Source organism: Dermacentor albipictus, chromosome 1 (genome assembly GCF_038994185.2).
Source record: "Dermacentor albipictus isolate Rhodes 1998 colony chromosome 1, USDA_Dalb.pri_finalv2, whole genome shotgun sequence".
Taxonomy (NCBI): Eukaryota; Metazoa; Arthropoda; class Arachnida; order Ixodida; family Ixodidae; genus Dermacentor; species Dermacentor albipictus.
The window spans coordinates 235,731,182-235,746,160 of NC_091821.1; the positions used below are offsets into that span (position 1 = coordinate 235,731,182).

At 48.2% G+C, this 14,979-nt stretch overlaps 1 protein-coding gene across 1 annotated transcript; it reads left to right on the forward strand.

Moving 5' to 3' along the window:
* The first annotated feature begins 278 nt into the window (after positions 1 to 278).
* LOC135901248 (NLR family CARD domain-containing protein 3-like) lies at positions 279 to 14,715 on the forward strand. Its single transcript, XM_065430968.2, has 3 exons — positions 279 to 362; positions 2,306 to 4,191; positions 12,012 to 14,715. Exons 2-3 carry the CDS (start codon positions 2,351 to 2,353, stop codon positions 12,316 to 12,318), a joined length of 2,148 nt encoding a protein of 715 aa, XP_065287040.1. The 5' UTR covers positions 279 to 362; positions 2,306 to 2,350; the 3' UTR covers positions 12,319 to 14,715.
* Positions 14,716 to 14,979: the final 264 nt, after the last annotated feature.

A 14,979-nucleotide genomic window follows, 5' to 3' on the forward strand; every position in this document is an offset into this window, starting at 1 on the left:
AGCATTTTGGTTTGATTTGTTCTTTCTAACCATGAGTACGAGCACACTGTGAACGAGAGGGCATGTTCGCGCTGTTTCCGCTTCCGTTAGCAGATAACGCCACTGGGCAAGCTGTTCAAACCTCTCTTACGTAACGTCATACTCATTCTCAGCCTCGGGTAGTGAAATGGCAGCGCTTTCTGGAAATTAAAACTTCAAAGTGCGGCGTTTGGAGTTTTCGACTTGGTTGTGAAACGACGACGACGATCACAGAACGCGCCTTCTCTCTTGTGCGTTGGCCAGTCTCGAGCAAGGATCCTCGAGTAGAAGCAGCTGAAGAAGAAGAAGACGCCAAGTAGACGGCGACGGATGCATTGCGCTTGGTAAGTGAACATTCCTTACTGCATGAAACATGTCATATAGGGCTCACACTTTCACTATCTGCATATAGCGTATTGCGTGGGGGTGCGTCATTCAGTTGCCGTGACTTTCGTGATTAGCCATCGTGTGAAAAGACGGTGAAACTTAACGCTAGAAATTCTCCCTCGTCGACTACATAGGCTCAACGATCTAAAGCTATACACAAGCTATCAGACCCAGTGTATACGTTGAAGGACCCAAATTTCATAGATCGCCGTAGCTGCATAAAATTGAGCAGCCTCAAAACGCATCATTCCAACTGCGTGCGTGCGTGTGACGTGCATGTAATGTCATAGAGTCTGACGTACCAGATACTCATGTGCTGTGCGGGCAACTTTTAATTGCTTTTAGCTTCGCTTTACTACAAAGTAAAGAAGATGTGATCCTCGTCAACTTATAGCGGCGAGATTATTTTTAAGAGGTAGCTGTAGCATGAAGCGTTCGCATGCATGCATAGATGCATGTGAAATGATAAATACTTTTTTCTAGATAACCACAGCACCGATTTTGATAAGATTTGTTGCGGTTAAAAGCGGAAAGTTAAAACCCAGCGACTGCAGAAGTGAATTCTCAATTTATGCAGTATGGTTTTAGAAAAAATATAATGAAAGTTGAAAAATAAAGAAGCTTAAGTAATTATTTTACAACTCAATCTCGGCAATGACATCACAATTTTGTAAACTACAGCTAACAATACGTATAAAGTGGAAAAAACGGATGTATTACACACCGAGCTGAAATGTATACGACCAATTTGCGAGTAGGACTTTCGCATAACCCTCGTAAACCTGTTTCACATGAGCTGCAAATTCACAAAACGAATTTGTACGCTTTGGATGGTCTAACAGATGCAATTTACAGAATTGCGACATTCGTTTTTGGTGCAGAGTTACGGAATTGCAAAGTTAGTCGCGTGTGTACTTTCTTTTTTCTTTCTTTCTTTTTTTTTTTTTTTGAACCACGGCCGCGCTCAACCTCTAGCTCGAACGCCCCCGTGTCTCACTGTAGCCTTTTCTGTGCACCGCGAACGTCGACCCATAGGTCCAGCTCGAGCCGGTTCCGGGTCGCAGTCTGAATCTGTAGGAACGCCGCAGTATAGATGCACCGTGCTCACGCTGCTGCCAGCGTGCCCTGGCATTGCTTGCACCGCGTGGCAGTTGCGCCGCGGTCGACGCACCGCGGAGGGACGCGGGCCTCGTTTCGACCACGCGCGCCCGAGGAAATCGCGCTTGTCGCTCCTATTTAGGCAGCATTTAGGACTGGCGCCTGCGCCACGTGAGCCGTCTCGCCCAGCTAGATCTCAACCGGCGCCACTGTAGTTGTACAAAGTATTACGAAACGTTTTGATTGAGAACACCTGCCTTGCGTGCGCTCACGATGACGATAAAAAAAAAAAGAAGATTGTTTTAGCGATAAATTTTCGGCTACAAAATCGGGGCTGAATTTTCCGTCAAATGAATTTCGTGCCGAAACCTTAGCGCTGGTAAGCCAGTGTGACGTCGAGGACGTATCGTCTCCTTTGGCGCAGGACAAGTTCTTAAACCTTGCTGGGTTGCCATATGCTTTCCTAGCGTACGGTTTCGTCCTGCATTGCCATCTTTATTCTCTAACGGAAATACTTAACTAGACCCGGGAAAAGACAATGACAAAGTCAGTGACGCCATGCGAGCTGGTGCGCGAAGTGCAGATCGGCGGCACCATCCATCTTTTGGTTCTGCGTCTCTTTTTCTCCCTCTCTTACCAAGCCTCGTCTTAAGGTGAGAGTGGTCATTTTGGTATTGGAGAGGCGTACTCAATTAGCGACCTAGCCCGAATTAGTATTTCTGCTTAGCGTATCTTTAAGAGCCTTGTTGTCCCATTTCCGAGAGAAACGAGTAGTATTGTATCGCTTCTGTGCCTGATGCAGGTCGCAACACAAACGCCCAGTTTGGACACATCGGCGGAGCAGAATATGGACGAATCCGCTGCTGCTTTCAACCGCACCCTGGCTGAACGAGGAGGTTCGACACAAGCTTCCTTCGCGAGCGCACATTTCGACCGCCTGCTACGATGTACGGCCACGCCTAAGAGCACGTGTCAACTTCAGGATCACCTTTCGAAGGTCAATGACTTGCTATTTTACGCTAAGTTGGAACTGCGGGAACTGCCGGCACTGTGCGGGCAGCTAGGGCTAGTGAGCCTGGAGGAGAAGTACCTGTACATGCCCTGGGGGCAGGAAAGTATATTCCATCAAGCACTAGCGCTTGCTTACCAGATTGTGAGGACGCACCCGTGCGTACTGCACGTCCACATTGGTCGTGATCTATTCTCGTCGAATGGACTGCTAATTTGCGACGCCCTCAAATTCAACCGTTCCACTAGGGCACTCAATATAGACTTCAGAGGGTCTGTCGTTAACCAGAATCTCGGCGACGTCTTCTGTTCTTTGAAACAACTGGAGGAATTGGAATGTGTGGCGCCGGGGTTAAGCGACGAACTGTCATCTGCTCTGTCGACTGTTGTTCGCGTCAGCACATCGCTGATGTCTCTCAAGGTTGCAGAGCTGTGTATGATAGGCAGCACGGCAAGGACATTCGTCGCAGCTCTTAAAGAAAATACAACGCTGAAAGAGCTGTCAATCCACGGTTCTGTTATACGCGAAGTTGGACCGGACGAGTTCGCGCAGTACCTGAGGGACAACACCTCGCTGACAAAACTGAGCGTAACATCAGACTGCGCCGATAGTCGAAACTCCTCTAACTGGATAGCTGAAGGCCTCCTCTACAACAAGGCAATCAAGACCGTCAACCTGAACAGCATTCAGTTTGACCAAGAGAACGCCAGACTGGCAGCGAGGATTTTCACGGAAAATCGAGTTATTCGAAGCTTCAATTTAGTTTTGTGTTCGCAACCTTTGTTTGAGCGGAGCATAGACTACAACTCCTTGTATGCCCCATTATGCAACAGCGAGACGTTGGAAGAACTCAGCCTTCCTATGTTCATCTGGAACTCGGCGCAGTGGGTGGAATTCTTCTGTATCGCTTCGAGAAAAGACACTCTCAAAAAATTGAGCATTTCCGACCATGCCACAGCTAATCGTGACATGCACGTGCTGTGCAAAGCACTCAAAGAAAGCGGAGCCGAAGAGAAAGTCTCGTTCGGAACCTACTTCGTCGACAGCAACTTGGATTTGATTTACTGTAAGGCATTCTCGGACGTGGATCTATGCTGCAGCCCCATTATTGCAGGAGAGCTCTCATGTGCCTTGCAGAAATTTATGCACATAACATCCGTGCAAATGTATATGAGGCTGGATGAAGTGGAAACCGTTTGGGCGGTCGGCGCGTGCGTAGCAGCTGCGAAGTTCCTCCGGAAACTGAGGCTGATTATGTGGTCGCACTATGACGACCCGATCGAAGGTATGAACGCGTCTTGGACAAAGATAGTCGAGTCGCTTTCCAGGAACACAAGCATCAATGAGCTGGACGTGAACGTTCTTCCCGCCTGCAGTAACAGCGGTAACGGCCACGTGCCAGACAAACACGGAGTCCAACGTCTCGCTCAAGTTATCAAGTCTAGCCGGACCATACGCAGAGTCTCGCTAGGCGCTGGCGAACCAGGCATAGTCACCGCCTTGCTTCGGCGTTTATCTGAGGATATCGCGGACAACTACAACCTTGTCCAGGTCGACGTATATGCAGTACTGGACACAGAAGCGGCGCGGAACTACTACAACGTTTGCGGCACGGTGCGTCGAAACTGCGGCCTGGTGACACGCGCGGCGCAGTTCGCCAGAGGACGTACACTGGACAGGTGAGTGTATACTACGTATTCCTCCAGAGTGTCGTTCAGTCATGCGCGTAACGTTGTTACGCACGCAGTTTAGTCAATTTTTTACGATGCCATTACATGCCTTTCTAGACTGGCACCACGCATGCTGGACAAACCTCGCCAGAATGGTCCCATGTAGGCGTGTCGTGGGCCACTGTCTTGTATGCTGACATTCGCCTTTCCTGATCAAGCAACAAGGGTGCTATAACGTAAAGCTATTCCAAAGTTTTCTATTCCAATTCTGCAATCAGCCTTCCGCCATTAGTCTAAAAACTTTTTTGAACCACCCCCACTTCGCCTGTCTGTCACGCGACGTCACGAAAACCGCGATAGCTCCCCATATGATATGACGTGAACACACTGATTATGCATGACTGGAAAGAACGAAAGAAAAAGTTATTTATGATTCGACGAATTTTTGCTATCAGCGCTCGGCTATTGGTCAAAAGCTTTCGGGCGACACCCACTTGACCTGCCTGTCACGCGACGTCACAAAACCGCGAGAACTCACCACGTAAAAGTGACGTGTACGCGTTGAAGATGCATTAATATGCCGAAGAATACTGAGTTTTCTTCTGAATAGCCGCAGGCTGCCCCGTTCCGAAATGAATAAAAGATGGCTGCCGCCGATGGCCCAGGTACAGGCTACTCGCACCTGTCGGAGGGCAGGGGTTTATTTGCATACAATACAGCTTTTTGCTTAGCCGTGTAACGTTTTCGAGCACTTTCGGCATGTTTACAACCTCGTTCTGCCAACTATTCTTTGCTGAGGATCCGTTTTAGTGGCATTGTTAACCTTCCGCTGCATGCCGTCGCGATTTCCGACCAGGCACCGCAAGTAAGGTAAAGCGGACCAATCACCGACGCCGGCACCACCCTCTTCATCCGGTTATCGATTTTCAGTGCACTTGTTCGACCCCATCCAATCCCTGTCCACTTGAGCGTGCTCCTCGCCTCTTGTCAGCGAATTATATAGATAAGACAAGCCGCTCAGTGTAAGCAATGTTACTCTTTTTTAAAGCAAACAAAAGTGACCTCCTATAAACGAGGACATCCCTGCGTCAAGACAACCCTGCGGGTCACCGCCCGATGCTTGCGTCGGCGGTTACGCGAATTTGACGTCAGGAGATTGGAATAAAAACATATTGGAATAGTTTTGCGCTATAGGGCCAAAGGATAGCTACAGACACGCATGTTAGAACAGTGAGATGCGTGCATTTGGAGACAAGAGCTGTTATTCAAGAAGTGAAAATGTGCCTTTTCTAGTCCCCGGTCTTGTTTCTGTGCGTGACACTTTGCTCATGAAACCACTAGGCTGTGCATGATTCCATCAACCGCCGTTGTCGGTTCGACTTGTGTACACACCATGTGTATACTGGAGTGCAGCCCCCATGGCAGGAGTAACAGGCTTTGAAGTGCATTTGCCTCGTCTACCGTAAGCCACTGACTTGAGACAACTTGCTTTGAGCATGAATCTCTAAATGGAACGGTCGCTGGTACTACAGTGGCTAGAATTCTAGCCACTGTACTGGTACTGTTCCCTTCCCTGTGCAGCTGGCTGCTACCGCCACCTTTTACCACCAATGCCACTCTATGCCGGGCTAACCTCAATAGTCGCCAAGGTTCACCACAAAAGCACGACGTATCGCCACATGAAGTTACTTACTGCAGCTGCATGCTGTATTCGTTTCACAGAAGGCAGCGCGACGATAGCGGTAACGTGACATTAGACAGTTTTAGCAGAGCGTCTGCTTGCGCTCCGCTCCGCACACGTTTCACGCGCGCCGGTGGCTGCATAGAATGCATTGATTTCGCTTATCTAACAAGCGCGTCTCCCAGAGACGCCACTGAGGTGCTCTCAGCTTGGCGGTAAAACGATTACGAAAGCAACTACACGCCCCCTGACGCACCGCTAAATCAGGTTCCCAGCGGAGCGTGGTAAGCGTCCCACGTTCCGCTGCCGCTATGTGTGCTGTGCGCACGCGCGTCAGTGTTCCCGGTAGCGTTTTGATGAGCGGCTGCGTGCCAATTGTTGTGATGGGCCGGTCTGAGCGGAGCGGACCGTGAACGCTCTGCTAAAACTCTCTATTAAGGCACCGTGTGCTACGAAGGAAACGGTGCCGACCCAGAGATCTCGAATAGACGGTGCAGACTAGAAGTTTACTGGAATATCATATCGTAGTATACTACAATATGATATTATAATAATATATAGAGAACGGGAGAAGCGTGCGCCAGCGGGCGAACACTTCTCCCGCTCTCTTATAGTCGAGGCCTCCTGCTAGCTTTACGCGAAGTTTAGTGAGGAGGGAATTGTCGCAATAAAGAGACGAGATCTCACCAATACGCGACTATTTGTTGTTACTCTTTTAACAAAACAGTTGCACGCTAGGTTTCATCTCATGTACTCCAGGAATTCACAAACTGGCAACTAACTAGAACATATACTCGGAGCTTCAAGTGCAGCTTGGATGGACGCGGTCTAAGGTTCCGCCAGCGCTCGCGTTAATTCTTTACGAAGCTGGATTACATGATTGCCGATGCTCATTGCAGGTTGACTTGCTTATACAGCGTCTCCAGTAACCACTACGTCCGTAATTGTCCGTGTGGCGTTTAATTTTTTTTTTATTATTGCGATAGCAGTTGGACACTCCAGACGGATTTCTGCCGTCGCCGTCTCCGTGGTGTTCCGCAAAAAGTCCAAGGCCGATAACACCGTCGCCCCGCGCCCTACGCCGTATGTGCGAATGAAAGCGTGCGAGCGGAGCCGACGATCGGAGACAATCTCCCCGCGCGAAAGGAGGAAAGCGGGCAGGAAGCATGCAGTCTTCCGTCGCGCGCGAGGCACCGGGGGGCACGGTGCCTTTTCACGGTAATTTTTCTCCGGCTGCAACTGCCTATGTGGCGGCTGCGCGCGATCGCGCTTACGTATCTTGAGAGCGATCGGAGATCAGAGCGATCAGAGAACTGCACGCAAAGCACATTGTGCTTTGTGTGCAGTTGTGCTGCCCCTATTGTTTTTTCCATCCCGTTGAGATGAATAATGACAATGTAAGAAGGCCCAAAATACTCTATTGGGCAGCCACCTACGAGCATGACAGGCCTTGTGATGAAATAACAGTCGTCGGGGCACGCTTGAAAGGCACCTTTAGCATCTGCACTTCAAAGCGCAGCCATGTCGTAGCCATTGTAGGTGAAACAGCAGCAATCAACACGAAAATGGCAGCCACTGTACGCAGCTTGCATGCGAAAACACATTCATGTGGTCGCATTGCTTATATTGGTTACCTGGCCCAGGCAAGTAATGCGAATAAGAGAGCAATTGTCGAACATCATTAGCTTAGTTAGGCCCAAAATACTCATTCGGGTAACTATTAATAGCAGTACTCGAGGGCACGCTGGAAAGCCACCATTAGCAGTCTGCACGTCAAAGCGCAGTCAAGCTGTCGCCACTGTTGGTGAAACGGCAGCAATCAACGCGAAAGTGACAGCCACTGTTGGCAGCTTGCGTGCAAACGCCCATTCCTGTGGTCGCATTGCTTATTTTGGTTACCTGGCTCAGGCAAGTAATGCGAATAAGAGAACAATTATCAATCATCATTAGCTTAGTTAGGCCCAAAATACTCATACAGGTAACTATTAATAGCAGTAGTTGAGGTCAAGCTTGAAAGGCACCATTGGTAGTCTCCATGTCAAAGCGCAGTCAAGCTGTCGCCACTGTTGGTGAAACGGCAGCAATGAACGCGAAAGTGACAGCCACTGTTGGCAGCTTGCATGCAAACACACATTCATGTGGTGGCATTGCTTACTTTGGTTACCTGGCCCAGGCAAGTAATGCGAATAAGAGAACAATTATCAAGCATCATTAGCTTAGTGAGGCTCAAAATAATCATTCAGGTAACTATTAATAGCAGTAGTTGAGGGCATGTTTGAAAGGCACCATTAGCAGTCCGCACGTCAAAGCGCAGTCAAGCTGTCACTACTGTTGGTGAAACAGCAGCAATCAACGCGAAAATGACAGCCACTGTTGGCAGCTTGCATGCAAAAACACATTCATGTGGTCGGATTGCTTATTTTGGTTACCTGGCACAGGCAAGTAATGCGAATAAGAGAACAATTATCAAACATCATTAGCTTAGTGAGGCCCAAAATACTCATTCGGGTAACTATTAATAGCAGTACTCGAGGGCACGCTGGAAAGCCACCATTAGCAGTCTGCACGTCAAAGCGCAGTCAAGCTGTCGCCACTGTTGGTGAAACGGCAGCAATCAACGCGAAAATGACAGCCACTATTGGCAGCTTGCATGCAAAAACACATTCATGTGGTCGCATTGCTTATTTTGGTTACCTGGCCCAGGCATTAATGCGAATAAGAGAACAATTATCAATCATCATTAGCTTAGTTAGGCCCAAAATACTCATTCAGGTAACTATTAATAGCAGTAGGTGAGGTCAAGCTTGAAAGGCACCATTGGTAGTCTCCACGTCAAAGCGCAGTCAAGCTGTCGCCACTGTTGGCGAAACGGCAGTAATCAACGCGAAAGTGACAGCCACTGTTGGCAGCTTGCGTGCAAACACCCATTCATGTGGTGGCATTGCTTATTTTGGTTACCTGGCCCAGGCAAGTAATGTGAATAACAGAACAATTATCAAACATCATTAGCTTAGTGAGGCTCAAAATACTCATTCAGGTAACTATTAATAGCAGTAGTTGAGGGCATGTTTGAAAGGCACCATTAGCACTCTGCACGTCAAAGCGCAGTCAAGCTGTCACCACTGTTGGTGAAACGGCAGCAATCAACGCAAAAATGACAGCCACTGTTGGCAGCTTGCATGCAAAAACACATTCATGTGGTTGCATTGCTTATTTCGGTTACCTGGCCCAGGCAAGTAATGCGAATAAGAGAACAATTATCAAACATCATTAGCTTAGTTAGGCCCAAAATACTCATTCGGGTAACTATTAGTAGCAGTAGTCAAGGGCACGCTTGAAAGGCACTATTAGCAGTCTGCACGTCAAAGCGCAGTCAAGCCGCAGGCATTGTTGTATTTGTTTATCTGACCGGGCAAGTAACACCAATGTAAGCACAATTATTCACCCTGAATAGCTCTGTTAGCATTGTTTGTACTAAAAAATGATGAGTGAAGTTGAATGTGTTTTATTGAGGCAGTTATTTAATTCACAAGCATTCGGCATAGTAATGGACAGCCAGGTTCAGACAATGACATCTGTGCAGTAATAAATGGTGAAAGCTGCAAAAGCTCTCAGTGCTCTGCTTTGCTGGGCTCCATTCACTGAAAGATGTCTTTGCAACAACGAAAGCGTCAGACAGGAAATGACTCTCCACTGCACAATGTTATTTGTTTTGAAAATTTTTACCATCACATGTGATGGGCAGCGAAACTGTCTGTTTACTAAGCCTGAATGCATGAAAAATGCAACAGCATAGAAAGGTGTTGCTTCACAATATGCAGCCTTTCATGTGCACTTCTGGCGAGCTGCCACATGTACTGATGCATAAACATGAACAGAGGTAAGAGGCAAAGTTGCTGTGCAACCCACATGACGCTTTTAAGAAAATTCTTTGTTTTCTGTAAGAAAACCTTTCTGTTTTCATAGGCGATCAAAATTTGTTTTGAGCAAGTTGGTTCATCATATTGCAGCAACAACACAAGAAGCAAGGACAGAAAGCACAGCGAGTAGGCAGATTGAGAAGACGAGGTAGACCAGTGAGAAAGGTTTTAATGAGATGGAAGAGGCCAGCCCTGCAGTGTGCAGGAGTTAGTGCTTTGAATGAGATTCGTTAATGAAAATGTGTAAAGACTTTGCTGAAAGAAAACTAGCAAAAACAACTGCTAATATAAAATAAAAGGACTGAAATTAGAGTCAGCGCAAACATGCATGGAAGCAGGCACGCAAACGCGAAAACTAAGAAATACTCAAATATTAAGAAAAGTGGTAAATAAAAAAATGAAAAATGCAAGAAAACACACACACATTTACAAACAGACCTGGGTAGAGGTATTACAGGAGCGGGTCCACAAGCTGCTGTGTCTACCTTCTCGTAGTTCTTTTTTTTTTAACCGTCCTCTTAATTAACACTGTCTTGGGAATTTTTAATTGCAACATATGACGAGAATCAAAAAGCAGCGCGAAGCTATGTTGTGGGAAACCATATCGAGCGCTGGCAACACAACTTATGCGTGACTGTGCCACAGCACGCATTATACAGCTTGCGCGCGCGATGAGCACTGGTGGAAAGCAATCAATCGACGGTGCTACACAACGCACGAGCACCGCCGTTAGACGCTCGGCCATCTCACTGCTGAAAACGATCGTTCACGCTAAGTTGACGGCGACAAATTTTTGCGTTGGAGGCTTCTTTTGCAAATATTTTCTCTTGAGACGCTCGTAGGTTTGTTTCATGCGCGCACGCTTTTCTCATTTCTCCTGAGAATGGTTTTGCTCCATCACTTCACCCCTTCCGACGAGAAACGCAGCAACACAGTACACGAACACACCCGCCGCTGACAGTAGGCACCAGACTTTGGCAAACTTTTCTCGTCATAACTTCACTCGGGAGCGAAATAAAACAGACATGGAACAAACAGGCAGGATGTGTGTTTGCAGCGGTCGCCGTGGGATCTTGTTTTCAGGCAAAGCGTAGTGCAGCGTCAGCGATGCTCGCTGCAATGTTTCTTCGCCGGATCACGGCTTAGAATAAACGCACGCGGCACAAACGCCTCATCGTAAGCTCGCACTAATATTTCTGGCATGATAGACAATCACAAACAGTTTGGGAATTCACTGTGACGAGGCGTTGACGCGCGCAGCTGACGCGACTTGGCCCAGTTCGAAGCGCGGGCGGCCATCTTCTCCGACCGCGGAGTCACCGGCCGTCCGGCGCGTGACGTCGATCCAGAATGCGCGCCCATTGGTGTATGTTCGTGTGCAACCGCCTCGGAGGAGTAAACGCCCCCTTTTTTCTAAAGTTGACGGCTCGTAGCTTTGTGCGTGCTCTGTGTTCTCGGTGCTCAGTTTGGGTTGAAAGGAGACACCACGAAGGTCCCTTCGCTCGCGGTTGTTGCGTTTTGACAGCGAGTGACCGCGGACATCCAGTGTGATCTGTTCGCGCCCTGACACCATGCTTGTTAATTTAGTTAGCAGGTGAATGTTTATACGTTGATACTTTTATCGTTGATACGATAAAAGTACTTTTTTTTCTTACTTCGTATGACTCTTTTTTAATTTGCCATCGCAATCGATGCTTCGCCTTTCGGGCAAAGCAGACTTTTTTTCCCTAAGTCTTAGCGCCCTGTATGCCATGAGAGGGGTTATATTGAACTGATGTGGGCTTTGACCTTGCATTTTGTCGGAAGCGTCCTTGTTCTTCAATCCTGAGAGTTGGGTTAGTTGGTGCGGTTCCACGATAGCAAAAACGCTAGAAGACGCTGACAGAATCTAGAACACGACGACACAAGCGCTGATTCCGAACTAAAGATTTTATTCCCGAAAGAACGGATATTTCTTAAGCTAACTGACCTAAGCTAACCTAGAGTATCTAAAGGTTGTTTCCGCAATAACGCCTTTAGTTGGGAGCCGGTGCATGTGTCGTCGTCTTCTAGTCATTTTACTGTTTTTGTGCTGTTTTTCACGCCATGGTTCTTGATTCGGCTTAGTTCCCGTATTGCTGACTGCATCTGAAAAGGCATGTGACTCCACCGCTGGTACAGTGGTGTTGTAGATGTTGCAGCGCTGAACTCATCGAACGTGTTAATAAATAATATCTTCACTACTGCAGGCACTGCGCCCAAGCTTTAGAACGGGTCTGGCGCCATGGCGGACTGCTCGAAGAGCTCGCCGAGCAGCTGTCCCTTAGCGTGGTCGACGCCTCTGCCATTGTAAGACGTGGGCTGAGGAACATGGAAGGCTTGCACGACTTCATGCGGCTCGCCCGCGTCGTCCGGGACTGCGTCGAGTGCAACCCCTGCCAGGACAGTGGCCCTCAACTGGACAGCCTCAACGAGGAGTGCTGGAGGCTGATTCGTCGCTACCTCATGCTAGACGACGTCAGGCAGGACGCCGTGACCGCGATGCTCATTCAGTGATCACATGGTCTTTGAGGCCAACTTGACAGGCCAGTGAATACATTGTTTTGCTGGAAGAAAAATGACGGCCAGCAGAAGGAAAGCTTTTGGTCCCGGGAGACATCACCGTGGATCCTCAGCAGGAGAGACCCTTCGTTGGGACCAATGTTCTGTCTAGAAACCGGTATGAAGACTGTTGAAAAACTTGCTTTTGCTCGCAGTGTGTCTTCAAAGGCTCCAGAAGTTGACAGAGAGCGCCGTGTGTGTCGCATCCTCTATTCTGTTGTACGGTGTACGTCTTTGCGCTGTTTTTAAGTACTATGGAAAACCACCAACTCACCCAATCTGCCCTTCTTCTTCAGTTCGTTAACTTGGTCGGCTGCTTTGTCGCACAGTGCTTTGCAGAACATCGAGTCCCACAGGGCGTGGAATATGCCAACTTTTTAAAAATTTCGACGAAATGATGCACAGACGAACCACAGCCATATTTAGAAGTGTCATTGGCATTCAAGTTTCGCATCATAAAAATTAATCTGATGATCTTGATTCAGTATATGGACTTACTTATATAGAGCTAACAAGTTAGTGCAACTGCGCTCAACAACGGCGCTCGGTACAGACTGGAACCTGTTTCCGTAGAAGGCGTCTCGCCGATGAATATAGAAGAGCACAATCCCATCTGCTCTCTCGCCTTTCCTCTCTGATGTGGTAGGCTGCGACAGCGTTTACATGCACTGTGTGAGGCGACTAACCGCCCTGAATCTACCCGGCGCATTAATGCGATTCGCCTTCCCAACGTATAAACTCCCAGTTCGCGATGCGCTACTGTCATGCCCGTGAAGCGACCAACACGGTCCACTCGCACTTCCTTGGTGTATCGTGTCAGCTGCGGGGAAAGGGAGCGTCCGCTTGAAGAGATTCTTTCGATATGAGGTCAGGTGTCAGGGAACTGCCTCTCCTAGTCCTTTTTCACGCTACCCGCTTTTGCTGTGAACCACCACCTTTGTTACAACAACTGTTGATATTGGATTTTTGTGCGCATCACCGCGGCGTTCTCAATACTGCTGAACCAATGTGACACCGCCTGCCGTGGTGGCGTAGTGGCTGTGGCGTTGCGCTGATAAGTTCGACGACGCGGGGTCGAATCCCGGCCACGGCATCCGCATTTCAGTGTGGGAAAAATGCAGAAACACTCGCGTACCGTGCATTGGTGCACGTTAAACAACTCAAGGTGGTAAAAAAAAATAAAAAAATCGAGAGTTCCCCAGTATGGCGTGCATCATCATATCGTGGTCATGGCACGTAAACCCACAAGATTGTTCTGCTGTATCAAAACATTTGTCTCTCGAACAGACAAAAGAAGAGGGTGCAAGTTTAATATAATTTTACTATATGGGTGTGGTGGAGGGATGCGTGAGTTGTTTGGTTAATACTCCTTAGTGGTACGCTATATATAGCGCTGACGTACCGTACAGTGCGGCAGCGCGAACGAACTTTAGCAGGAAACGGAGAAGAATCTCTTCCATTCAGCTCGCAAATTTATATATATATATATATATATATATATTGAGAAGTGGTGGCGGTTTGGTATGTTCTGCATGTTTTTAAATTATGGGGCTTTACGTGCCAAAACCACTTTCTGATTATGAGGCACGTCGTAGTGGGGGACTCCAGAAATTTCGACCACCTGGGGTTCTTTAATGTGCACCTAAATCTAAGCACACGGGTGTTTTCGCATTTCGCCCCCATCGAAATGCGGCCTCCGTGGCCGGGATTCGATCCCGCGACCTCGTGGTCAGCAGCCCAACACCATGGCCACTGAGCAACCACGGCGGGTGGTGTGTTCTGCATAGACACTGATACGTTAATACACGGTTAAAACGGCCCTCGTTATATATTTACACTCTACAATCCTATAACGATATCTTTAACTATCTCAATATTAAACAAACGAGAAAGTTAATGTATAAATCAATCACTTCGTCTAAACAGAATCAAATAAACATTGCTTACGCCACAACACTTACAAGGGCACTGCGTTCGTTTCGGTTTAGCGCAAGTCGGAAAGTTTAAAACGATCTCTTTTCTTCCCCCTCTCTTAGATGTGTACTACGTATCCCGTGTAAGCTACAAGCTACGCAGCCGCAAACACTTGCGAATCAAGTGATACTGCGTTCGGTCAGCGCAGGAATCGAGTGTTCAGCGGTTGCATCAAATCCGCTCTTCATAAACCGCGCAAGTGTATAGTCACGCAATAACCGCGCAATACCTTGCGGCGTCGTGCCGTAATATCTGGTGGCTCGTTCGCCGCCAAGGATCGAGTCCGAGCGCTCCCGCTTTGACCGTGATGTAGAATGAGGAAACCTCCAAGGCGATTCTTTTTTAGTTGAGCGTCTGCGCACACAGAGAATGATGAAGAGGCGGCGAATGAAGGAGAGGGGCTAAGGGGGGGGGGGGGGGCAGGAAAAGAAAAAAGTAGACGACTTCCTTCCTGCGCGCCATCGATGTGCGATATAAGGAACCGCGAGTCCCCGCTTTTATCACCCTACCGCGTGCGATGATCGCGCCAGATTGAAGGTCGACTGCGGGACGAAGCCATGACCCGAATAAAAAGTGCGCAGATTGAAATCGATCGCACGAAAAAAACAAAAGAGTAATAAACGACGCGCGTGTGGTACCCTC

Bases quoted from the DNA above. Each gene is read 5' to 3' on its own strand.
- LOC135901248 (XM_065430968.2), top strand. From the start codon at position 2,351: ATGGACGAATCCGCTGCTGCTTTCAACCGCACCCTGGCTGAACGAGGA. The intron at 4,192-12,011 runs GTGAGTGTATAC...TCACTACTGCAG, and splicing joins AGAGGACGTACACTGGACAG to GCACTGCGCCCAAGCTTTAG.